This window comes from Castanea sativa, chromosome 6, assembly GCF_040712315.1.
Source record: "Castanea sativa cultivar Marrone di Chiusa Pesio chromosome 6, ASM4071231v1".
NCBI lineage: Eukaryota > Viridiplantae > Streptophyta > Magnoliopsida > Fagales > Fagaceae > Castanea > Castanea sativa.
In genome coordinates this window covers 48,731,907-48,759,844 of record NC_134018.1, presented here as the reverse complement: position 1 = coordinate 48,759,844, position 27,938 = coordinate 48,731,907, and the positions used below count along the sequence as shown (strand labels likewise).

The 27,938-nt window shown below is 34.3% G+C and overlaps 2 protein-coding genes across 5 annotated transcripts; one reads left to right on the top strand and one right to left on the bottom strand.

The window, feature by feature from the left end:
* Positions 1–1,200: 1,200 nt before the first annotated feature.
* On the bottom strand, positions 1,201–6,352 carry LOC142641236 (uncharacterized). 4 transcript variants are annotated; one of them, XM_075815635.1, is made up of 5 exons: positions 5,896–6,349; positions 4,961–5,064; positions 2,847–4,818; positions 2,018–2,204; positions 1,201–1,902 (listed from the first exon to the last, which is right to left on the bottom strand). In XM_075815635.1, exons 3-5 carry the CDS (start codon positions 4,737–4,739, stop codon positions 1,295–1,297), a joined length of 2,688 nt encoding a protein of 895 aa, XP_075671750.1. In that variant the 5' UTR covers positions 4,740–4,818; positions 4,961–5,064; positions 5,896–6,349; the 3' UTR covers positions 1,201–1,294. The 4 variants fall into 4 exon arrangements, with proteins under 4 accessions (XP_075671750.1, XP_075671751.1, XP_075671752.1 ...); XM_075815636.1 differs by lacking the exon at positions 5,896–6,349 and adding an exon at positions 5,449–5,841; XM_075815637.1 differs by lacking the exon at positions 4,961–5,064 and having other exon boundaries at positions 1,201–1,893; positions 5,896–6,352.
* A 6,785-nt stretch (positions 6,353–13,137) lies between these two features.
* Positions 13,138–17,480, top strand: LOC142640487 (glutathione S-transferase DHAR2-like). The gene is made up of 6 exons (XM_075814612.1): positions 13,138–13,555; positions 13,661–13,751; positions 13,879–14,022; positions 15,097–15,214; positions 15,315–15,455; positions 17,248–17,480. Exons 1-6 carry the CDS (start codon positions 13,498–13,500, stop codon positions 17,332–17,334), a joined length of 639 nt encoding a protein of 212 aa, XP_075670727.1. The 5' UTR covers positions 13,138–13,497; the 3' UTR covers positions 17,335–17,480.
* Positions 17,481–27,938: the final 10,458 nt, after the last annotated feature.

Sequence of the window (27,938 nt, the reverse complement as noted above, 5' to 3'; positions counted from 1 at the left end):
AGTATTAGAAAATTTCTAGTGGCTTTTTTAGTATGACATAGCAGTTTATTTTTATTAAGTGTATGCATAACCATTTTTGTTCTGGTTAAGGATTGAAGTGTATAGCTTGAGCTTTGAAATTGGAGTTGATGAGATGGAGTTGGTGCATTGGGTCAGACCCTAGATTTTTATATATTTGATCAAGAGAAAAAGTGTTGAAACTTAAAAAGTGGATGAAAAGAATGATTTGGCTAGAACAAGGTTTAGGTCACCTAATAATAAGACAATCCATAATATTTGTTCGACTTGCACCCACAACGCTTGTGACAGCAAAAATGAGTTTCCAGAGCTCAAGTAAGATCATTTCAAATATTGAGGATGATCTGCCTTAACCAAGAGGCTAGCATTAGGAATGTTTGCCCTCATAATTTTCTCATCTTTCGTTCCTCCATGTTATGGATGATGGAGTAATACCTAGTACGTCATGAATTACCTTCCAAATTTTTTATATTAAAATATTGAAGTGAACATCTAGGGCATTCCTGAATTCAGCTGTAAACATAGGATCTAGTTAGTTCAATTGGATAAGGGGAAAATTCACCTCTGATTTATTTTTTTATTTTTTTTTGGGTATCAATAAAATTATTATTAGGGAAAAAATTCTATAGGTTTTCAATACGGTTATCACTAATCATTATGCATCACTGTCAGAACTATCCATATGAAGTTTTGTAAATCATACTTCTGGACCCTACCACAATATCCCTCTGATTAGTTTTATTTATAACGTTTGCCAAATCCTGTTATCCCTACTTACAAAGATGAGCCCAAAAACAACTGCAACTGCTTCCATTTTACCTGGCAACATCCTGGGACCAAATAAGAAGTAACCTACACCATAAATCTAGGTGCAAACTTGAACATCAAATTAAGTAATTAGAGAAGGGAAAGTTTGAACTTCAAAACATCGTATCTTCAAGGGTTTATGATAGAACAGCAAGTCATCACACAAAAAATGTATATCACTGTTATAACACTTGGCAAATCAAAGTAAAATTACTGCACTTATGAGACATTTTGAAACTTCAATACCTAAATAAATAAAAACAATATCATGATGGTTTGAAAATCCATCAGAAACACAAGACCTTGAAAATTTCAATACACTCATGTATGAACAAAATAAATCTATACCTAAATCCTCTTCACACTTTGTCACTCAGATCAAAACAATTGCTATATACATAAATTTTTTTTTTCCTGAATGGTTCTCATATTTCAATATAGATATCCGCCAAAAACAAAACACTACAGCTCAAGAAATGACAATGCTAAAAACCTCTGCTACAAGCTCCTCAACCAATAATCTCTCTATTTCTCTACCTATAAAATCGATATCATTTCCTAAATCTATAGATGCTAGTTCCTTTCCCAGCATATTCATTGCTGAATCCTTGCTCACTTCCTTTTCTTGGCTGACTAGCAACATCCATAACTCTTCCTCAATCATGTCCAGGCTCATCTTTGGTTTAAATATTTTAGACACAGGCTTTGTCCATGAGGGCACGCCCATGCATGGCTGAAGAATCTCCAACAGCCCTGAATTTATTCGGTCAAAGAGAAGCCTCCTTTCTGACCTTTTCCAGGAAGACTGCTCACCAAACCTCTTCTCTAGGGTCTCAAAAATTGAAAGGCTTATTGGGCATTCTGAAGAGTGCCAGGCACCAAAGTCCATATCCAGAAGCTCACCATGAAAACCTGCCTCAGTTAATACATCAACAACGTAGGAGAAATCCCTGCTTTCTTCAACACCAAACAAGCTCATCAAATCTTCATTTTCTTTAAGGTCATCTACAGATCCTTCATCATCTTCATCACTTGAAACAATCATTCTAGCTGCCTCTGAGAGAGTTTCTGAGATATCTGTTATCAGAAACTTGCATCCATGAACCCAGCCAAAGAAAGGGGAAAAGATGTATCGAAAGAATTTGAACTAAAGGATGGTTAATATAATGAGATGCAGTTATAGTCATCTTACCACTAATGTCAGTGCTGACACTTCCTAAGCATTCAGAACTAGATGAAAGCTCTTCTTTATAAGGTGCTTCCAGAACTGAAATTGGACTAGGATGATTAGCCTCCCCCAAACTTAATATGGATTCTGGATCTGTGCCAGAACACTGTGAGAAAACAGAACCTTCTTCGTGGAATCCAGCATATGTTTCCTACAATTTATGACAGAATATGTAGTGTCAAACAAAAATATTGGTCACATAAATCTATAAATAGGTGAACAAGGTAAGTATTAGCAAAATTGGCGAGAAAATTGGAAACGTTGAACCTGTATGAGAATCATTCATTCAAAGAAACACACACAAGTGCAGTGGCTATAAATAGACAGTTGGGATTTAAAGAATACCATATGCTGAAGAAGAAGAAATAAATGGTATTAGATTCTAGACACTGCAGAAAGATATTAGGTCATACCTAAGAATGAATTTAATGATTTTGAACCACACTTGGATTTTGTATTGTTTTAGAAAAGTCAAGTATGCTTTTCTTGAAAAAGCTGATAAAAAATCTTGAATTTTTCAGTACAATGAAAATTGAATGTTCAGTCTCTTCCCTTACGGTCTTACAAATCATAAGATACTGTCAAGGTGTGATACATATCAGTGTTAGAATATCAAGCTTGACAAAAATATCAATAAAGCAGAGATATTTTGCCGACCCATATAGCAGATAGAAGAAGTCTAATATCTCAAACTACTACGCCAAATTATCTACTGTTTACAAACATCTAGATATGTAATTATGAGAGCATTGCAAAAATAAGTAATATCTTATATAAGAGAGAAACATTGTACCTGTTGAATTGAAGTATCTGAGGCAAGACTAAAAGAATCAGAATTTGCCTCTAGGATGCAAGTTGTTGGCTCAATCAGCTCTTCCTTAGAATTTCCAGAAGGCCTACTCACAACCTTAATCTTTGCATCAGCCACCACATCAGTTACCATGGTTACTGAGGCAAAACTACGAACTGATGGCTTAGGAAGTGAAACATTCTGTTCACACATATTGATATTGTCAAGGTTGTTCTTCAGCTCACCTTCCACCAACCATTTATCTTGTACAATGTGATTATTTTCTAAATCAGAGTAAGAAAAACTGGTAGTTGATGACTGAGGACCCAAAAAATTCTTATCAGATAGATCCTTCTGAAGTTCGATTTTCACCTCATCTACAGTCTGATTATTTTCCAAATCCAAGCAGGAAAAAGAATGGGATTTCTCATAGCTAAATAAGTTTCCACATTTGAGACCATTTTCCTGGTTTAAATTTTGCTTCCTTGACTTGTTCTGTGCCCAAAAAACAAACTCTCCCAAGCTCAAATTCCAGTCACTTTGAAGACCTTCATATCTAGTCCTAGTTCTAGGACTCTCCATGGCAGACGAAGATGCAGAAAGAGATCTGGACTTTGGTAAGTTTCTGATAGACCCATCCTTCAAACCATCCCTGCCGCTAATGCCTAAAGGACCACTGGAGTTCACATGCCCATCATTTGCAACAGTTTGATTGCCCAGGCCATGCTTACCAGGCTTGTAATTAACATTTTTTGCCCCAGTTTCATGATCAGGCATAGCAAGCAATTCACCCAGAGTACTTGCTCTCCCAGCCAGTCCATCTTTTTGAAACTTCTTATTCATCCTCCATCGTTCAGAGATCTGCCTTGTTGCTTCCCTGGTGACATATGACCCATGCGAAAGGGAAAATGAGGACTTGTAGTGGTTCCTCCAATTAGAGAAATTTGTAGGCATCTTCAGCTCAGACTCTTTAGCAACAGTGCCATCAATTCTCAATCCTGACCTTGATTCCTTTGTTGAAATCCTAACTGTGCCATGCCTTGTTTGTCTAGTAACTTCCTCTGAAATCTCTCTTGAAACTCTAGGTCGTTGCCTTGTAGGTTCCATGTCATATGCCAAGTTCTTCCTCTCTCTGACTTCAACGTCTGATTTCCCATTTTCAAGAATAGGAGAATCTTTTAACTCCCCATCACCCAAAAGAGAACCTTCATATGAGCTAGGTGAAGCAAAACATTGTGCATCATTCTCTGGATTGCCATGGTTTGGTTTCAAAATTACAATTGCTGTGGGCGGATGGCATGCTTCACCATTTGACTCCAATTGTGATCTAGTATACTTGCATATATTATCAAGACCAAGTTCTCCATGCAACTTTCTAACAAGACTATTCTTAGGTTTCTGCCGCAATTTAACATTCCCTTGCACTGTTGTCCTCCCAAATTTCCCACATTTGTCAATATTGCTACCATAAGAAGTATGTGATGACTTTGAGACTGTATGATGCTCCGATTGTGAGTAAGGAGGAACACTATGTGATGACTTATCCACTGAAATGCATTTTGCATCTGAAAAATTCTGCCTTATGAAAGCCATTTTTTCTTCTGATGAACTTGAGCTGATTTTCCTGTCTTCAACCGACTGGTTATGTTGCTTACATCTATTTAATGTTTCCCCTACTCTAAAGTTGTAACCTAATTCCTTCTGCTCTTCACTGCTTATCCTAAAGGAAGCACGCTCATGGTATGAACGCTTCTCCCGGACACCTATAGAAGCAACCCTCTGTAAATAATACTCAGAAAGCACTCTTTGCTGTTTTTGAACAGGCTGCTGAGGCGGAAGTTCATCAAGGCCCATCAATCTTGCAATAACACTTGGCATCCGTTCTTTGGATTCCATTTTTGCTGACAAATCTTTGGCTAGTTTCAGTAAACACTCACTAAAACTCAAGCACCTTTTAGAAGATAAAAGTATGCATCTGCACCAAACAGGGAGAATCCTACATGAAGAAGTGAGCATATACTAATAACTGCCAACTAAATCTTATAATGAAAATTTGAGGAAAACAATTTATCTAGATTGTAAATACATAAGAACAAAAGCAACAAGAAGCTGCTAACCAATTCTGGCTATGTCATATATCCACAAGCATGAACAAATATCAAATGCAAAATTTGGAGCATTTGTAAGTCTTAAAACCTCTCTGCTTCCTGGAAGTTCAGTTCTATAAGATTTAAATGAATACTCAGTAAGACCTTATGCAAAAATATAAGAATAATTTAAATAAATAAAAAAATCCAAAAGAACAGGAAATTGCTCGTTTCACATCAACATCTAAGACTAAATTTTAGCCCTAAATACAATTATTATATATATATATATATAAAATAAAATAACACAATAATAATATAATGAACAAATTGAAAGAATCCGGTTTTGAAAATCCCATGTAAGTTTCCTCTACTCCTCTAAGATCAAGAAAAAGTTTCTAGGAGAAACATCATGAATACAACACAGTAAAGTTTCGAGCAATCGGCAATGAAACCACTAAACAAGTGTAAAAGAACAAGAGTAATTGCAACATGCAGGACCAAATGATTGAAGCAACCTTTTTTGGTAGGTAGTTATTGGAACAAAATTGAAACAACTAAACAAGTGTAAAGAACATGAGTAATTGCAACCGACCATCATGATCCTTAAAATGGGCAAATCCGATACAATAAGCCTTCAAAACACTTGCACAACTTTATTAAAAATAAATAAAAATAAAAAAACCTACACAATAATAATTGCAACCACCCTACAGTTCATTGAAACAAAAACTAAACAAAATCATATTGAAGCCACTACAACAGCATATCCCTAGTAAATTTTCCACAAGAAACAAAACCCACTTTGATAAAAGCACACGCAAAATTCAAAACCCAACAAAATTATGGATCCCAATATTCCATATACTAATTGGAGTGGACCATAAAAAATAATTTTAAAAATTTTAAATTTAAAAAAAAAAAAAACCCAGAAATTGATTACTAAAAATAGGGAAACAGCTGACCTTGCTTATTAATTCTCTGCTGTATCATAACAATGATTCTGGATTTTAGTGCGTACCATAATTCAAATTCTGTATCACTTGCAGAAACTCTCATATCCCACTTCATTCCAAACCATCAAAGTTTGGAACTTGATAACAAAATCAATCAACAAAAGGACGCGCCGACATGATGACAAGTTTGGTCAAACAAGTATGCTAAAAAAAATTTAAAACGTCAAAATCACTGAGAAATTTTTTTTTTTTTCTTTTCTATTTGGACACGCAAAATGGTCGGTAAAGCAAAACCTGGGAATTGGGTTACGGATTTTATCTGGATGGAGAAATGGGTTTTCGAAGAAACAGTCTGAGACGTGAATTAAGGAATAAATAACCTGAGAAAAAGTGACTGAAACGATGGGGAACCAACCACAGAGAAAACATGGGAGATTTGTGATTGTGAGTATGTGTTGGATTGGTGGGGTTTTTTTTTCTTTGATTAAACTTCTATTGTCGTTTCTAGAACTACGCGCGAATATTTGTTTGTCCTATTAGCGTAGTTCGCGCTACAAATACATGGGTTTTTTTACCGTGAGTTTGATTTGGGCAATCATTGATTTGCTAGGCACATGGAATGGTAAGTTTGTGGCTTAGTTGTTGTAAAAATGTGCGTTATTACTAAGCATATTTGTCATAAGTATCATCCTACAAATATAAGTGTAGGTATGGTGTGTAACGGTAAGAGCTGGAATTTCGAGTTTTTAAGAGAGAATTTTACTCATATATACTTAGATTGGACTAAAATAAAGTTCTCTACTCTTATCTCAAATAAAAAATTGGAAAAAAATGTATGTGTTGAAATGATTTTTAAAAACATATTTTTTACCTGTATGTGAACGCTTTTTTTGAGAATACCCCACTAACTCTAAGATTAGGATGAAGAATAGAATCAACACTTTGGTTATTACTTATAAGTGAAAGTACCCAAGCTATCAACCTTCTTGTGTTATGCTAGCTATGTTTAAATAAGGAAAATACTAAGGTGGATCTTTATCCTAATCATACAATTATTGCATTAAATAAAAAAATATGAAATACGCATAAGAAATTTTATTTTCAAGACCACATCTCATAAGGGAACATATCTTAAATTCAAATTTGTAATTAAATGACAAATTAAGTCAATTAGTCAGATTAAATCAAAGCAAAGAAGTTGATTAATTAGTGATACTAAATCAAATCACATGTGAATTATATCAAATTATCCTATCTAAGAGAGACCTCCTAATGGAGGGAATCTAAGCAATATAATTCAAATTTCCTCTATTCACTCCAAAAGTGAGACCATGCATATTAAGAAGGATTATTCAAGCCTTAAGACCTAATAAAGAAAAGATCATTGATTTTCTTCTTCTTCTTTTTTTGAGAATCAAATCATTGAATTATTTTAATTACCCTAATCGTGGAGGTTCCTAATCAATGCAAACTAAGTCAAATTACATGGGTAGATTTATAATAAAAAATTAAATTCAACAACCCTTAAATCAAGCCAAGATTTTTTTCCCTTAATACTAAGAATCAGGAAAATCACATTGTGATGCCCCAATTATGTGAATTATATATATATATATATATATATATATATATATATATGTGTGTGTGTGTGTGTGTGTGTGTGTGTGTGTGTGTATATATATATATATATAAGCACCCAATTTAGTAAAATGTTATATCCATAATATTTTTACAACAAATTATAGGTGGTAAATTATTACTAGTAAACGAAAAATTAATTTTAATGGCGGGTTAAAAATAGAATCAACTCTATTTCTTTTTTAAAACAAAAACATGTGTTTTAGGTTTAATTTTAAAATCACAAATTTCTTAAAAATACGAAGTCAAAACTCCAACAATTTCGTACTACATTACAATTCAGCATCATCCACTTAAGACTTTTTCCTAACAAATTGTAGGGCCAAATGGAGTGGAAATAGCGAAACTTCGCGTTTACAAAATTCGGTACACCTCCATCTCCGACATGAACTAGCTTTTTTACTATACTAGGTTTTCGTTTCTCTTTTCCTTTTTTAGCCTTTTTTGGTCAAAACTAGAGTTGTCTGATTGTATCATATTTAACCCTAGGGAATTCTTTGGTGGCTGATGGGCCGACAACTTTTTGTGACCCATTATGGATATTTATTTATGGGCCTTATTGTTTCAGTAGTAATAGCTTTTTGTCGGCTTTAGTTTTTTTGTTAGATTAGATTTCTCTAACAGGGCTGAGTGACCAAGGCCCAATTTATTTCTGAAGTAGGCTTTTGGGCCCAACTTGTACCATGCAGTTGTCTCAAAACTTCGCCTTAATTATAATTAGAGAAATACTATATGCACAACATTTTCTTAATAAATTTTAAGTGGTAGGTTGTTATGAGTAGGTAAAAAAGTAATTTAAATTATAAATTCAAATTAGAACCAATAACAACTTACCGACTAAAGCTAAGTTAAGAAGACGTAATGTGATTGCAGAAGACATGTGTGTTTGCTGTCATGATGAGGCTGAGACGACTGGTCACATTTTTTGGGGCTGTCCGAAAGCACAAGACACCTGGGCTGCTTCAAAATTACAGCTAATGCCTTTGGATGTTCATCTTGATTCTTTTATGGACTTGTTATGGTTTGTTATGAATGACTAATGCAAGCACAGAGGAAAAATGTTCACAGCTTGTAACAACTGTTTGGGCTCTTTGGAGTAACAGAAATGAAGTTCTTTATGGTGGTGAAGGCAAATCAAGTCCGGCCATTGCTCTTTGGATAGCAAATTTCCTTCAGGTGTACTGGTCTGCAGTGGACTCATGTTTTCCTGCTACATCAGATCGAGTCAGCCCCTACCTGATGTACAACAAGAGCCTCTGCTCACGGTCTGGTATCCTCCTCCAGCAAGTTTATTTAAAATCAATGTAAATGGGGCTCTTTTAACATCAAAGAAGCAAGCTGGAATTGGTGTTGAAATAAGAGATAATGCAGGCAGATTGAAGGCAGCTTTGTGTAGAAAAATTTAAGCTTCATTGGGGTCACTCAAGATTGAAGTTAAAGCTTATGAGGCTGGTCTGTTGCTGCCACAGCATTTGGGGCTGCGAGGTGTAGTGTTGGAAGGTGATTCTTTAATAATTTCTAATGCTCTTAAGCGGTTTACACTGCCACCCACTTCTGTTGATGCTATTGTGGAAGACATTCATGAGTTAAGTGCTAAAATTGGTGTTGTTAATTTTTCTCATGTATGCAGGATTGGCAATAAGTCAACTCATATTTTAGCAAGACAAGTTCAAAATCTTGTCAATGATGTAATATGGAGCGAAGAGATTCCTTGCTATATTCAGTGAGCTGTTATCCAGGATGTATATGTATTGTGATGTGGTTATAATAATAGTTTCAGTGTGTTTCCTAAAAAAAAAAAAAAACTTACTACTTATAGTTTGTTATGAAAATATTGTGGATTATAAATATTAACTTGATTGATCCTTGATCTTTCAAAGTTCACACCAATGTCTTTGGGCTTTTAGGGCCCATTCAATATGTTCAGGTTATTTTGTGTTTAGTTTAGATAGAGTCTATACGGATTTACACTAGTTTTGGGCGGGGATTTTTACTTGGTAAAGCTTTGCACTTGAAATTCGGGGGTTAAATTAATTTGCAAATATTAAATTTCTACAAGTTTCATGTATATTTTAATTTTTAAGTGCATGTGATATGCATTTACTATTTCAAACCACATGGGTCATTTTTCAGGTTATTATCTCCCATTCTCCCTCCAACTAAAATTCTACTTGGGCCATTTGGTACCTGCCAAACCCAAAGGCTCTATTTGAAAATGAATGGCAGGTATGGATATTAACATTATTAAATTGTGTTTCTCAAAAAAAAAAAAAATGATTAAATTGCAATTTACATCTCTAAGTTTGGAGTTATTTTATTTTGCCTTTGTTTATGAATTGTAAATTATTGGGCGACTTTGATGTGAGCGGGGTTAGATACTTAGATAATAGATATAATGGAAATAGAAGTAAATGCTTTGGGAAAAGGGTCCCCAAGATTATTTGTAGTTCCATATTTAATGGAAACAGCAGTAAATGACTCCTTACTTTCACAATAAGCTAAAACAGATGACTCTAACACAGAAATTTTAGTTCATGTTATATATGGGAATTAGTGTACATTTGGGTAGAAATTATTTCTACCCACGTCTGCGTTTTGTAATTTCACGCCTCTTTTTTTTTCTTTTTTTTCTTCTGGACGTGCACCGGTCACTGTTCATTGGCTATGAATAGTGATTTTAGGCCAATGAATAGTAATGTTAGGCGTGAATAGTGTTTTTCACACATTAAAAAATTATTTTGCTATAGTGTTTTTTAGTTTTCAGCTATATCCAAACGAACCCTTAGTCTCTACAAAAACCTGGGGAAAAGTTGCTTACTATGATCTCTCCTAGATTCTGCAAAAGTGAGAGTTTTGTCCACTAGACACACTGGTGGAGCCAGAGGGGGGCGAGGGGGCACCTGCCCCCCCTAACTCCTTTTTTTTTTTTTTTTTTTCATTAGTAGTCACATGGAGGGGGGGGGGGGAAACCTTCTACTTGTTGAAACTTAAAAGTGACCAAACCACCTATTTCACTATTTTTTTTAAATTTTTTTATATCATTATTTACATAATTTTTACTATTTATGATACTTTTCACAGCATTTTATCTTTGAATGATGCTAGAGATATTACAAATTTTACTACTTATGTCTTACAAATTGGCATGCCACCAATTACAAAAAATAATTTCAAACATTTATTCATTATATTTTTTAAGTAACACTAATCATATTTTTACTCCATCAATTTGTAAATTTTTTAGTAGTTATGAATTGGTTGTTTTTATTTATTTATTTTAATAATATGAAATATATTCATATTTGCGTACAATTGTTTATTTATTTTGTTATTATTGTTGATTAATGTTTTTTAGATAAATTTCACTTTTAATATCATCTTTTAATTTTGCCCCCTCTAGACTAAAATCCTAGCTCCGCCACTAGACACAACTTATTTATTATTAGTATTTATTTTGCTTTGTTTTGTATAATCGTTGTTTGGACAAGGTTGAGTTTGTTACTGGTATCATTTTATTATAGTTGCGAGTTCTCTAATTTTCATTTTTAATTGCAATAGGAAAGTAATGGTTCAAAATCACTCTGAAGTCCATAATCTAGTATCTCAGCTCTAGATCTTAGCAATATAGCTTTGAGAGAGAGAGGGTAAAAAAAAATTTATGTAGTTTTAGAGTGAATTTGGTTTAGTTTTCTAGAACTATGTCATATGAAAAAATTGTGGTTTTATATTGCATTTTGTTGCAATTTGAAATTGCTGCCCAAGGTGTCCATTGCAGCAACACACAAAAAATCATGTTTATTGGACCAAAAAGCAGACTAGAAACTTTTATTAAACATAAAAAATCATGATTTTTTTTGAGGAACCCAAAAAAAAAAAATCATGATTTGAAAATTGAAATACTAATTTTGACCCTAAACACGCTAACTCTAAACTTAATTGCCACCTACCAATCTCACTAATGATGGGTAACCTTACGGGTCCCAATCTAAAATTATTAAATTTTGAAAGATGTAAAATCAAAATTTCCAAAATTTTAAGATATAGTCTATTAATTTTGAGAATATGCCAAAATATCATCTTGCCATACAAAGTTTTTTGGTGCATCGGGGGAATATTCCTACTTTAGCAATTGCCAAGAAAAAAAAAGAGAGAGAAAAAAAGAAAAAAGAAAGAAGGAACTTTAGCAAAAGTAGAAAATCATTGATGGGTCACTCTCAAGCTCAAAAGTAAAAGTCATTACGCTTTTGACAATTTAGGGAGGAAAGAGAAAGAATATGTGATAGATAGAGTTTAAGATAGAAAATGTAGACAAAATGAACCCATTCTATTGGACAAGTTGACAGTGAGATAATTCCAATAATTGCATGGACCATGACCATTACTTTGCATTGAATTGAAGTTGCTTTTTTTACATGACTCCTATAAATCCTGACCGTTTCCGATTGTGGGATTAGGACATAAAGCACCACCATGACATCTTTTTTTTTTTTTTTGGGGTGCCGGGTGGAGTGGGTGATTGAGCGACATCACAAATGACATATCCATAGATTTTAGCTATTTTGATAGTTGGCTTGTGGACATGTTAGATTGTCATGAGACTAACCTCAATCGGTTGTATTTAATCGGGCGTTGTACTTGTACTGTAATCTTTTGTTTCTTTTTAGTTGTTTTATGCTATTCTGTTTTTAACCAAATAAAAAAGACATATCGAGTCTAATGACATATATTCAAAACTTATCAATTAGGCAAGTAAATATTAAATATATATTTTTTAAGTTTTCAAATAAGATGACTCGTATTAGGTTTTTTTTTTCTTTGATAATTCGATAATTATAGTAGGAAAATGATGATTTGAATTTTAGATTTTTTAAAATATACAAAAATATATTATTAAATAAGCTACAAGACTTTTGATGGATCTTAATTACTCTTTTAAAGAATTTGTTTTTAAGATACACATTTTGTCCCTATTATTGAGTAAATTAAAATTAAACTTTAGTAATATAGATGAGAATACAAGAAATATAAAAAATATATAAATAATAGAGTAATGTTAGAGATATAATTTTTTTTACAAAATGTTAATATGGTGAGTGGTTATTGACAAATGATAAAGTGATATTAATAATGAATTTAAATAAAAACTAATAAAAAATTAGTCATATCAATGATTTGTAAAAATGTTATAAAATAATTTATAACTGTAGTATTATTTTAAATAATATGGTTGATATTAAAATGTTAAATAAAGAAAAATAAAATAATGTTTCTAAAAAAATAATAATAATAATAAAATCCGATAAGTATACACTCATCTATTTTAGTTTAAAATCTACTTTATTTTCACTAGTGATTCAAAAAAAAAAATGGAAAGATGGACTAATAAAAGACATGTCCGTTACCAAAAATAGATAAATAAATAAACAAAAGACATGTCCTAAATCACTATGCATCACGAATTTGACCACCTTTATGACCAGATTCATGGTAGTAGAGTTGTACGTTCAAAGAAAGCAGTTTAACCCCCTTGTTTTTTTGTAAATTTTTAATTTTATTATTATTATTTTAGATAAGAAAAGCAGCTTAACTTTCAAGCTATCTTTTATCAATAAGGATTCCCATGAAAAATCAGGGTCATATTATATCATATATCTGATGTAAGAACCAATTCCCATTCTTTAATTTTTTTGATAGGATTTAAAATTTTAAAGAAAATAACTTTCTTTCCATAAATTAAAAAAGAAAAAAAAAAGACAAGAACTTTCTAGTACGAGACTGGGCATCCTAGTCCCGAGTCATAGTAGTAATTATTAGGATCATCCAGCTAACTTTCATGAAATTATAAAAAATACCATTCTATCCCCAACACACAACGCTATTAATATAATCAAATCCTTCACAATCCCATAGCTGATATCTCAGTTTCTACATTCCATTCCAGTAAAATACTATCTGTGAAGTCTCTGTAACAAGATGGCTTATGAGGTCGCTGCCAAAGCTGCTGTTGGTGCTCCTGATGTTCTTGGAGACTGTACGATCACATTTATTTTTTTCTCTCTGATTACTTCGTTTCTGGGTTTTGATTGAAAATCTTAATTTGTTTGTGTTATAATCTGGGGTGTGCTTTTGGTTTCAGGTCCATTTACACAAAGGGTTCTCCTAACTTTGGAGGAGAAGAAAGTCCCACACAAGGTGCACCTCATCAATCTCTCTGAAAAACCCCAATGGTAATCACAAAGCCTGTGCCTTTATTTAAAGAAAAAAAAAACATGTTTTTTGGTGTTGTTTAAGTGTTTGGGCAGATGGGTTTGTCATTTTTTTTGGTGGTGGTGATGATGATGATTGTTTGGATAGGTTTTTGGAGGTGAATCCAGAAGGGAAGGTCCCTGTGGTGAAGTTTGATGACAAATGGGTGTCTGACTCTGATGTTCTTGTTGGAATTCTTGAGGAAAAGCACCCTGAACCTTCTCTTGCTCCTCCTCCTGAATTTGCCTCTGTGTATGTTCCTCACTCTCTTTTCTCTGACTCTGTGAGTTTGGATTTTGTATTTTAGGTATCAGATGGTTCTCTTGATACGCATAGGGTGCGGAAAGTCCAAGGCTTGGGTTATCCATTTGTTTTTTATTTTTTATTTTCTATACATGACAGAATTAGCTGTGTATGAAACTATCCCAATCCCGGCCTGTGCCCCTACACCCAATAAGCATAAGTACTTGCGGAATTATTATCGCATCAAGAGGCATGCAGTGATGCTATCCATTTGTTTTTAAATGTGGTGGATGTTGTAACTATATTAATATACTTTTTGTTTACGCCATATTAATATACTTTAGACTTTACAGTCCCTTGTTCTTTGATTTATAGTTAATTTCAAGGACAACTACATTTTACCTACCTTTGTGTTGGACCAAATTCATTTAGGCACCCTTAGGTTTAAAAAGTTGCACTTTACACACAAAACAAATAAGTCTAACTCCCTAAGAAATATGAGCCCAAAATAATTAAAAAGTTGCCTGTTTAAATCACGTTTTTTCAAGGTAAACCCAAAAACAAAATAGCAATCTCATTACGATATAAATTCATGAAATTAAAACTTATATGGGTAAAGTGGGACTTTTTAAAGCACAAGTTTACTGTTTGCAGATTGGATCTGACCCAAATCACAAGGGGAAAAGTGTAATTAACCCTCATTTTAACAAATAAGAGTTAAGTGCACAAATGTAACTATTCCTAATTTTAATAAATGTGTGTTGGGTCTAGCGAACATGTGATAACTAAGCACATGATAACTAAGGTTTACTGCAAGGTTTATTTGGGAATATATTTTTATAAAATCTTATTAATATTTATGACGTCCTTTTATTTTGCAGCAGGAAATTTTTTTTTGTTTTACATGAAGTTCATTGTTTTTTTGGTCAGAATTTGTTATCGACCTCTTATCATTTAATTTAATGTGTTTATTATTTTCTAAATGGTCTCACTGAAAAGGACCTTCATTGATTTGCAGTCTGGGTTGTTATCCTTTTGTAAATATTTCTAAATTTCTACCCTCCTTTTATGGTGAGCTTGCAGGGGATCTAAGATTTTTGGGGCCTTCTTTAAGTTCTTGAAGAGCAAGGACCCCAGTGACGGATCCGAGCAGGCTTTGCTTGATGAATTGAAGGCATTGGATGAACACCTTAAGGCACATGTATGTGTGTTTACATTTAAGGAAAACACTTGTAAGAGTTATTAGTTTTACTTCGTTTTTGCTTTGGAAATGTATGCTGATAAGTTGGAGATGGAATCAGGGGCCGTATATTGCTGGAGAGAAGATAACTTCTGTTGATTTGAGTTTGGCACCAAAGCTGTACCATCTCGATGTTGCTCTTGGTCATTTCAAGAAGTGGACCGTGCCTGCAAGCTTAACTCATTTCCACAAATACAAGGAGGTATATAATTTTTATACGTTGTTGTGTACTGGGCGCAGTTTTTTTTTTCGTTTTTTGTGTTAAACAATCAGATGGCTTTTTGGCATGCGTGCCTCGATAAATAGCAGATATCGGTATGATGAAGTGTGGAAACTAATAAACCCCCCCCACAAAAGGCATTGTGTTTGTTACTGTTGTTTTTGTAGTCATCCTATGCTTGGACTTTGGTCTAGGATTACTATAGTAGTATCAATAATTGTTATTGTAGCGTGGTAGTCATATGGATATAGTATGTTGTTGTGGCCATGAATCATCCATTGCATTTGGATGTATTCTTTGCTGGGCAAGATTTAGTGGATCACTTTTCTGGAAATTCTTCAATGGAAGATAGGCAGGGTGAGATAAAGATACTTTGGACTGTGTTTATTAATCTGTCTTAGACACCTTTTCTTTTCACATGGTTCCATTTAAGTAGAATGCATCTGAGGGCGAATCAGTGAAAGGTAATAACAGGTAGCTCATGATATGCTAGTGACGTTTATGTTTGTAATATTCTTTATCAAAGGTTGAGGTGCAGAACATCAAGTATTGCATTTGGAAATTTATCATGATTTGGAAGGACTTTGTCCAGTGGAAGATTAAACCTCCAAAACTCATAATATGCCATAATTTGGAAGGACTTTGTCCAGTGGAAGATTAAACCTCCAAAATTCATAATATGCCAATGATGCTTGTGGTAGCTAGCTCTCACTTCACTTATTCTGCATTGGAAGTTGAAATTCACTTATCAAAAAAAGGTGCAGAGAATCAAGTGGTTGAGTTTGAAAATTTATATACCGAATATGGAATTGGAAATACACAGTCCAGTAGAAAGTTACCTCCGTAAGGTACTCCATTTTGGAGATAGTTTCACCCAGCCTGACCCTGTTCTACTGCCCTGTAACAATTAATATCTTTCCTTTCTAAGAGAGCTACCTGGTTATAGGTTTCAAAATGTGAACCCACATTAGAAACAGATCTGAATTTCTATCCAAAGAATGTCTCCTAGAATAACAACTACCCAAGATTTTTAACTGGAACTGCATTTTCTACCAGCCAATGCACCCAACAGAAGTTTCTCATTATGAGAAGGGGTTTCATATATTTAAAATTTTAAATACTAGAAGCGGTTGCTAATGACAATGTATGGCATTTTAGTGACAAGAAATGCATGTTTATTCTGCTGTAGCATTAAGAATAGCAGTAATAAATACTACTGCTTATGGAAGAGGTGTATTGAAATTTATATATATTTTAAAGTTTTCTAGATATTCATTGCTGTTTCACTTTTTATTCTGCATCGTGGATTTAAGGGATAGGTGACGTAAAATACAGTCATAATTTTTGTACGGTTCACATATTTAGTATGGCTCAGTCGTTGTATTTGGCAAAATGATAAGGTTTGAAAATTGTTAATACTTCAAACCAAATTAGATCTTGTGGATCGGTATTCAGATCCATTAAGATATATGATGCATGTAATGTTTCTATTTTAATTTTATTTTGCCCCTTTTTTAAATCCAGCATGCGGATGTGGACCCATATAATTGATGCACACACTTTAGGCCCTGACTACTCTGAAATTACAATATTGATTTTCAATGTGCATGCATAGAGTGACATTATTCGACTTTGTACTTTGTAGTAGTGAAGCTGGAACTAGTCTCTCTCCTGTATTTTCTCATGCGCAACTGCTAGTTTGAATAACAGTAGATCATTAGAAGTTATTTCAGTTAACTAATCGTCAGTTATGTTTTGTGATCATATTTTGCAGTTGCTTTTCTCTCGAGAGTCTTTCCAGAAAACCAGGCCTACAAAAGAGCACGTAATTGCAGGATGGGAGCCGAAGGTCAATGCATAAAATAGTTCTAAATTATAAGGCTTCTGAAGTGTAGTTATGTTGATTGGACATGGCTTGTTTCCATGCCTAATAAATGTATGCATCTGTGTTTGGGTTAACTATGGCATTTGCTATTACTTGAGTAACAGCTGCTCTATTTGTGCTTCCTTTGGAGTGTTACCTGAGAATTGTGATTTTGATTTTTTTTTTTTGCCATGGGGGCGGGGCTGGGGTCATTTTTTTTTGGGGATAAACTACAACATATATAGAAGAGATACAGTCTCTCATACAGGCAAGAGTCTAAAACTCTGGGGAGATTGTTTTTATTACAACATAAAGACTCATTAGAATGGAGAGTGAATTTTGCAGCAACATGTGCAGCTGAATTACACTCCCTTTTGACCCAACGAAAGCAACAACTAGCAAAGGAAGACTTAAGACATAGAATACTACCAACAATGTTACTAATAGATCAGTCAGGTAGTGCATCATCAGAGGAATAGGTGGTCTAAGCAGCACTTTGCATCTCCTTCAATTACGATATGGTTCCAATGCTCCTGGCTTGCAATTTGAATTGTCCAGAAGAGAGGGGGTGGGGGGGGGGGGGGGGGGTGGCGCATTGTCAAAGCTACAAAAGTCATTATTATGGGCTCAAGATAGAGAATTGGTAAAGGGTGAGTGGATGACAAGGTTTGCAATTTGTTTGTAAGCTTATTGACCAAGCTCGACATACATGAAACTCGAACCTCATTGATGAAGTCTCCCCCTTTTTTGAAGTTAATATGATTAAGTTAAGAATAGAGTAGTTTTACTGCCACACCAAAATGTCAGCATTTGTTCTACAGTTGGAAGTGTCAACCTATCATATGTTAAAATAAAATAAGAAAATATTATATTGGAACTTACCAGTTATCACAACAATTCCTTCTCAAAAAGAAAAAAGTTATCACAACTGAAAACAAGGGTAGTGTGAAAATGTTGTGACATTATGTTATGTCCCTGCACTTTTTCTAAAGGATAATCACTCGAGTACTGGGAATTGGGAAATAGAAGGATGTGTTGGTTTGGACAGGGACAATGGGGGGTCATTCAACGTGTAAAGTGCCTACCAGCTCAAGCAAGCATTTGTTAACAGTATCAACATAAAAAATTAAAATAAAACAAAAAACCCGCAAGATGATCATGCTTTTTGGTAGGGGCTAGCTTGTGTATCTGTACTGTCCCTGTGCCTAACAAGATCAAAGCCTTTATATGTAGAGAATGTCATGGGATTCTGCCAACAAGAGCTAGATTATTCGACCGTGGCATTTCCTCATATTACTTGTGTGTGCTACGCTCGGATGCTGCAGAGATTGTCAACCATGTGCTTTGGGACTGTCCTTTTGGGATGCAAGAATTAATAGTGGCAAGTTACAATGCGATGCTCCTTAGCGCCTTATTTGAGGTTGGTCTGGTAGTAGAAGAGATTAGAGGCTTGGCATTTTTTGGGCCGCATTTGGTCCAGGCCTTAAGGGCTTTGTTTCTACTCTTTTCGGCCCATGTTGTCAAGCCTTTCTAATGGTTGAAGTGTTGGAATTTACAGCGCGCGCGCGCGCACATATATATATATATATATATATATATATATATATATATATACATGCACAAAAGCCAAGAAAACACACCAGCGAGATATAAGGGATTGTATTTGAGATTTTGTTTTTCCATTTACCATGGTCAGTCAAACTCAATAAAGCAAGTGTCTCAAAGGTGTTTGGGGTTCTCAACCCATGGATGTAGGCCTAGTGCCGGAACGTGTAAATCTTGTGTATGCATTATGCGTGCCTTCTATGTGTTTTTTTTTTTTTTTTTGGTAAACAAAAATGGGGGCGCTTATGGTTGTATTAAACCCCCGGACAGGGCGCCGCAGTTTTTTGATTATTTGTTTCGCGTGTGAGGGTCACCTCATTGCTGAGAACACCCCTCACTAAGGATGTCCACCAACGAAAGGCCGTTGGCAGGACTCGAACCCAAGCCTTGCAAGCAGGGAAGCGAGAGCCTGACCAACTCAGCCATTTGATACTTTGTTTCTTTAGACTTCATATTGAATATCTTGCTAGTTTAGCCTTGGTATTTGTTATGGGCTAACATCTATTACATTTGTATTGGTAAACTCTCACTTGTATCGGTAAATTCACACTTGGTTGACAATATTGGTGATACTTTGGTCTCACTAAGAAGTGTGTGGTTTTTCCCAATAACTTTATAGTTTTAGAAACAAAAGTTGTAAGTGTGTTGCCCAAAAGAGTTGTATTTTATTTAAGAGATACAACTCTTCAATAAATAACTAGCTCTAACAGTTAATTAATTCTCTTTATAGATTGGTGAAGCAACACCATCTACCAAGTGAGGATAATTATCTAAGTGAGAGTACGTCATATTATAGTGTAATTACTTATTATATACTAACAGTTCTGTCTAAGGTGCTAAAGAGAGGGAGGAGTCCCCTTTTTTTTACTTCCCATGGTACAAAATGATGTTCCTTAAATAAAAATTATTGTGTTTCAATTTTAAAACAAATGTATATTTAGGGTCCATGAGTGCCCAAGTGCATAAGGTTGAGTTTTATTATTACAATTGATCAACTTGTTTTAGGACGTTACACAACATTTAGTGAAATATTTGTTTGTTTGCTTTTGTTACTTTCCAATATAGTGTGACCTGCTTAATTTCTCTTTAGTGAGTGCATTCATGCACCCATCAACATATTCCACATATATATATTAGGAAGTCGCACAATATTTAGTGAAATAAATATTTGTTTATTTGTTTTTGTTTCTTTCCAATACAGTGAGACTCGCTCAATTTCTCTTTAGTGAGCGCATTCATACTCCCATTAATATATTCTACGTGTGTGTGTACACACATGTAAGAACTAAAATCATACGACTATGATTAGTATAAAAGGCAAACAAGTTCTGCAATTGACAAAGCATAAATTAATAAATGGATTTTTACACGGAATAATGAATTGTAAACAAAAATGAAAAATTGCATCCCTATAAATTTTTTTGATAATCTTTTTTGTTTTTTTGTTGATAATCTTGCATCGCCCTATAAATTAGAGTTGATTATTGGTTTTTGTTTATAAATTTATTGTACTGGCATGATCGATGACATCACATGCATGATTACTAATCTTGTGCAAGTGAAACTACGCAAGTATTACCATGCAAAACATCACTAAATTGTCTATTTTATACAATTACATGCAACATTTCTACTTTGTTCTCGTAATTGACGCTTGCTTTGGTGCCTCAAAAAGTTTGACTTAACAAGTCTAGGACAATCCCCCCATCCTTTCTTGTTCACAAACTCCATCGCTACGTTCGAATCGGCCAAGAAGCAAGAAGACAGTCAAAATTTTCTGTCAGGTCTCATCAAACATCTTAGAAACTTGATATATTAATGTTTCATGTGATGTCAAAAGATAAAATGAGTTCAAAGTTCAAACATGATCAATACACATTTAAAAGACAATTGTGTTGCACTCAGGAACGGAATCAGGATTTGAATCTAGAGGGGCAAAGCATGAACCAAAAAAACTTCATGTGACATGGTTTATTAAAAAAAAATTCATGGTAGACAAAAAATTGCATTTTATTACCTAAATATTTAAGTCAAGAATGATATAATATGAACAAAAAAAGTTGAAAGTTACAACATGATATTTTAACCTTTTTCAAAGAAGAAGAAAAGAAGAAGAAGAGGACTTCAGATTTCTAGATTTTGGGTAATTGGAATTAATATGTTGATTTTATCATATTGACCGACTCACCAATATGATAATCCTATACTTTTGGATGTAACTGAAAATCACACTAATGAAATTTTTCAAAACTTTGTTTGAGGATTTTAAAAAATTGGAATATCAATATTAAGAGTTGACAATGTTGCGTCATCAATATTGGCTTCTAAAATAATTTTGGCATTTTATCTTTTGAAAAAAATATAAATATTGTAATTTACTTTCCCATAGTTTATAAATCAATTTAAAAAGTCATATAAATTGTTGTAACCCCCCGTAAGGGAATTTCTTTATCTATGAGATTTTTTTGGTTATGAATTATTGAATTATGATATTAGTGAATTGGAGATTTTTTGTTCATCCTATATACTATTTAAATTTTTCAAAAAATCAAGGGGGGGGGGGGGGTCGGGTGGTTAGTGGGTCCGTCCCTGCAAGTTGCACCATATCTAGCATTGGTATATATGTGGCAAGATCTGTATCAACTTCAAGAAATATTCGTGAAAGAGAAGAATAGGTTACACATATATATGTTTATAAGCCAAGGCTTGGACTTGTATGACTCTAGCTATAGGCCTTAGGAAATCAAAGGTTGAATCAGAAGCTAGCTAGGGAAGAAGCTGAAGCCGAGTAGAGAAATCTGCAATGATTGCAGTGGAAGCTTGAGAGGCTGGCCTACAAGCTACATGCTTTTTCACCATATTCCCGTAACAGCTTCAAGCTTTTGTCTTCATCAACCTTATCCTCCCACCATTCACAACTCATAAGAAGAGATATCTCACTTGGCATTAGGGCTCTAAATGAGCCACCTACATATTAAAAGTTTAAGATTGATCGATTTAAGTATATATTTCGAACACAATCCAAACTTAATTTCATCACTACTTAGCTAGATTATATGTTCAATATTGGTTTTTTTTTTTTTGGTTTGTCGAATGAGTTTGAAAGCTTGTTCACATGATGCTTGATTAACTTTTTTTTTTCTTCTTTTTTTCTTTTTTTCTTTTTTTTCTATATATAATAGTACTAAACACCATAACTGAATTTTTTTACCCTTTACAATTTATTTTTAATAATTAATAACTAAATTGTACTTAAAGTTATATCATTCGAGTTAATTAGAATGAGCAATTGTAGTTTGTTTATGAAATTGTAATAATTAGGTAATATCAATAAATTACAAATAATAATTCAATATTTTATGAACTTATTTTATTTATGATCGTAATGACTTGTTTCATGAGATATTCTTTGGGTTGGAGAATTATAAAGTTACATAATATTCTAGTCCCAAGTTCATCTAAATATATTTATATTCATGTATATATATGAACATATTAATTATATTAAATATACCTTGAACCTTATACGTACAAATTTTTTTGTTTCACAAAGATATTTTTATATTAAGATTGGCTTGTTTAATGGTTAAGCTTAAATCTAAGCTTGAGTTTGGCTCACTTGATAAATAATTAAATAAATTTTATTTATTTATATGAAAACTTTCATAAATAACATGATTCATTAATATTCCTACTCATAACTCATAATTTTGCAAGAAATTCACTCAGTTGCAATTGAATTTCTTTCTTTTTCTCCAACTTGAATAGACAGTTGCAATCAATCGTCTTCAAATTCCTACAAGCCACAAACATATAAAGTCACAAGGATTAATCATAATCTACAAGTCAATAAGTTTCGCACAAAACAATGTTACCACTCGTGTTTTGTTACTAAATAGTTAGTATATGATTGACATTACTATTTAAGAATAAAAATCCAACCAATGGTCCAAAACGCCGGGAAAAAAAAACCAAGAAGAGAGGAGACAGATGGCTCAATTATTGTATCGAATCTATCACACACTTCTAATTTTCTTGTATTTCAAATTCAATTGTACTGCCCCTCCCCACCCCACCCCACCCCAAAAAAAAAAATTCCACTACTTAAATTTAAAATTTTATATCGAGAGATTAAGGCCCTCAACAATTTTTTAGATAAAAGGCTTCTTAAAAATCTGGTGTGAAAATATTTAGAGGGGTATATCAAATTTATGTTTATTTTTAGATGCATTTATGTGTAGGCTTGGACCAACAAGCTATAGTTAGATTTAGAGAAAAAATCAAAAAGACAAATAGTAAATTGAAGAGAGGAACAAAAGTCAGGAACACACATGCAGTACATCCATGGCACAAATTGCGTAAAGGGCTATATTATCTTTATATTTAATCTCTTAATTTTTTTTTACTAAGGTACACTTTTAAGTTTTAACCTTTAAAGTACACATGGGGTTATTTTCTTTTTATTAGGTCTTAACATAAAAAAATTTTGTTTTTATACTTTATGTTTGATTCCCTTATCATATTAACTTCATACGTTTCAAAGTTTTCATTTTTCATAAAGGGCCAATTAATTAGAAAACTCAATCAAACATAAAGAGTTAAAATTAAAAATTGTTAAATGTAAATGGATAAAAACAACTCTAAATTATAAAAGTCAAATGTATACTTTAATCTATTTTTGTACATTAAAGCTCTATATTTTAAGTTATATGAGGTTAAAGGCTGTCATACATATAGAACGATATTGATGGATTGGTTTGGACCATTTGGTGCAGCCTACTTTCAATGGTTTATTCTTTTTAAATAAATAAAAAGAACAAAAATATAGTTGTACTATATATATATATATATATATATATATATATATATATATATATATATATATATATATATATAAATGATGCTTTAAAAAACTATAGATAAAAAAATCAGTAAAGTCCCCCCTAAAAAATAAAATTATGGTCCCAAATCATAGAAACAGTAATTTGGATTTTTCTATCCAATGTAAGGCCAATATACTCATCAATCCTTGAGCATAATTGACGTAGTACAATAAATCAATAAAAGCAAATCACCTGAAACAAAAATCTAACTTTTTTTTTTTTTTACATGATAGAATCATTTTAACTTTATATATATCATACTTTTTTGTGTCACGTAAGTTGTTTTTTTCTGGTTTGAAATATCATGTCAAGCATGTATTCCGTGAAGTACCTTGCTAATAATTACTTCCATTGAAACTCTCGTGTCCACTCAATCCTTGAACAATAATTTCTACGATTATACTTTTTATTCAGTCATGGAAAGTTCCATATATACTTCCATCTATCATTTCTTTCATATGGGTGATGCGTAACATCAACTTTTATTTTTTTGTTGAGGGGTATTCTACTTTTCGGCTTTCACTCTTGAATGATCAAAGTTAAAAAAAAAAACTAATCGTGCCTCAGTTTATTAGGCTAGCCATCAATCCAACCCAAGTTCATATAGGTTAAAAGCTACAATGTATTGAGTTTTGTACCCATTTGGAACCTTTCCCATCATTTCAAAGCAACATATTTCACCGTCAGAGTTAAAAGTTTCACATATATATTTCCAAGGCTCATACAAAACCGCTAACAGTCTAACATCGCCCTCACTCAACAAGAAAAAGTTCGTGACTGCGACGATGCTACTATTGTAGCCCCCACATTATTTGCTTCATTCATGAAGCGCTCACCACAAACAAATTTTAGTTTTACGCGCGCGCGCGCATATATATATATATATATAAAATTCTGACGCTACATGAATTTACAAATCCCCCAACACACATCGTACAAATATATATTCAGCTTAATGTAAAGAAAAAAAAAAATACATTTGTATACACCTAGCTAGCTAACTAGACAATATTGACAATAATAAGGCAATGTGGCATGGCTGTGATTGTTGGAAAAACATAGTTTGTATCGCATACAAAATATACCCAGTTGAAAATTAACAGATCTACTTCATTCACAATTGTTAACATGTATTATATAAATTTCAGAATTCAAGAACAAAAGAGCGTACCTTGGTGTAGTGAAATTCAAAACTAAAGATTAAAAGTACTTGTGAACACTTTTAATCTTCACTCTAATTTCACTTATGCCCAAGAAGTGTAGTCTCTCAATCAGTTTACACGTATGTGTTTAGGGGAGAATAAGAGAGTGACCTACACTCACATATACACCATTTTCATCTCTTGCAAAATTCTTTGTGTTTCTCTCTTTATATCTAACTGATTATCTAATTGGACTAGTTTTTTGGGCCATTCCATTTGGCTTTAGTATGTGGCTTGGAGTGGGACCAAAAGGAAACAAATAAGACTCTAGCTCCAATAAGCCTTGAGCTTATCTGTCAACTCTTGACAAGTCCAAAATTACCATTAATTGTATTTAATACCACTATATAAATATAATTACACTCTAGGTTTTATTAATAAATTATATCCCAAGACTTAATTATATATGCAACCCATTCATTAAAATATTTGTAGTTGATAGGACTGACGAGACCACTCTCCTTGGACGAGCTCATGATACTCCTTCGTCCACTCATAAAGCGGCATGGACGAGGGCAGGCAAGTCATTAATAAGAAGATTCAATACTTCGGACAATTACTAACCAGCTGTCAGACTGTTGGAGCCTCATCAAAACCTACAATAATAAGCCCTAAGGCATTACAAGAAGAGCATTAAAACCACAATCAAAGGCCCCAACGGCTAGAAACCTCAAAACTATATACACATACATTAGGAGCATAAAAGGTACATAATCCTTACCCCTAAAAAATACTTTTGCACTTTTCATTTTCTCTCAAAAGATTTCTACATACTAACTTTGGCATCGTAGACGTTGTGGTAGGCGTCACACCAGTGACCACTCTCAAGAAAGCCTTTATCCCATTTTGCAGGAGTGGTGATGAGGGTCCTGCACCATCTGGACAACCTAACTTGACTGACGATCTACACATTATCAGTTTGACGCCGTTTGTGGGAAACGATATTTTCGTACTATTGTTCGAGAATATAGTTCCAGTCATTCTCTGAGTTCAGATGGAGTCCAACCAAGACCCTGCAACACTGGCCCTGCAAATCCAAGCACTTACAGCTAGCGTGGAAGAACTCACCAGACAAAACCAGGAGATAAGGCAGCGGCTCCAGCATGAAGCCAACCGGTCTAGAGACAATCAAGAAGACGAGGGGGATAGCCAGAGACAAAGCTATCAAAGGCTAGCCATTCCAGATGAACCGAGCTCAGAGCTTCTTCGGGAAATGAAGAAGGAAATGGAGGAACTAAGGAACGCTATCAAAGAAAAAATAGATCGAAGCTTAGACAGAATGGTCAGGACAACAGATTCCTCCTTCACGGTAGTAGTTCTTGAATGCCCAGTACCGTCAAAGTTTCGCATGCCCTAGCTTGAACAATTTGATGGGCTTAAAGATCCCTTGGACCATCTCAACACTTTCAAGACAACACCAGGTCTCCAACAACCCCTTGACGAAATACTGTGCCGCTCTTTCCCTACTACTCTCAAGGGAGTTGCAAGGGAATGGTTCACGAAGCTACCCTCATCGTCAATCGATAGCTTAGAGCAGTTGACCAGTTCCTTCCTACGCCACTTTGTTGGAGGACAGCAGACCATTTACTCACCATCAAGCAATGAGAGAAGGAGACCCTGAGGTCGTACGTGAAGTGCTTTACCCGTGAGACTTTGGAGGTAGACGAAGCCAATGACAAGGTGCAGCTCACAACCTTTAAAGCCGGATTGAAATCCAAGGAATTTGTGGTCTCACTCGTAAAGAATCCTCCAAAAACGATGGCCGAGATGCTCCTAAAGGCACATAAGTACATGAACGCCGAAGACTCTTTAGCCGCGATAAAAGATGAAGGGAAAACCAGTGAAAAAGGAAGGAAAGAGGATGACCGGAGAGGACAAAAAAGGGAGCACTTAGATCGTCAGACTAACAACGAGGGTAAAAGGAGAGACGAGAAAACTCATCGGACGGTGAAGTTCACTCCTTTAGTTATGCCAGTTGATAAGATCCTGGCGCAAATTAAAGATAAGCATTACCTCAAATGGCCTAGGCCATTACATTCGTCACCTAACATACGTGATAGGAAGAAATACTGCCGCTTCCACAAGGATCACGACCATTACATAGAGGATTGCAGAGTCCTGAAGGAGCAAATAGAGGAGCTCATACGAAAAGGGAAACTATAGCGGTTTGTAAAGAAGGGAAAACCCAATAGGATCAGGGACGATGACAAGGGCAATCGTGAAGCCTCACCAAAGGACGAGGATCGCACGACCCAGCGTCCACCAAATGTGATCGAGGAGATAAAGACGATCACAGGTGGGCCATCCACAGTAGGGTTGTTCAAATCCCTCAAGAAGTCGTATCAGAGACAGGTGAACAACGTCCACAGGATACCCCCTTAAAACAGAGACGAACGGACAGGGATATGTTTTTCTCTAAAGAAGATGCCAGAGGAGTGAAGCAACCTCATGATGACCCTTTGCTCATCATGTTGAATATAGAAGGGTTCAACACTAGGAGGATCCTTATGGACAATGGCAGCTCCATGGATATCATTTACTTCTCCGCCTTTCAACAATTGAGGCTAGATCCAAAAAGGCTGCGCCCTTTTGAGTCCCCCCTCGTCAGCTTCAGTGGAGACAGGATGTATCCCAAGGGCATAGTGACTCTAACAGTCACAGTGGGGTCTTATCCACAATAGTTGACCCGTCAGTTGGATTTCCTGGTGGTAGATTGTCCATATTCATACAATGTGATTATTGAGAGGCCCACACTCAACCGCTGGAAGGCTACCACTTCCAAGTATTTCCTGAAGGTGAAATTCTCGACAAAAAAGGGTGTAGGCGAAGTGAAGGGAGATCAAGTACTGACCAGGGAGTGCTACCAGGCCGTGTTAGCTTCAAAAGAAAACCATACATGGATGATCGAGGA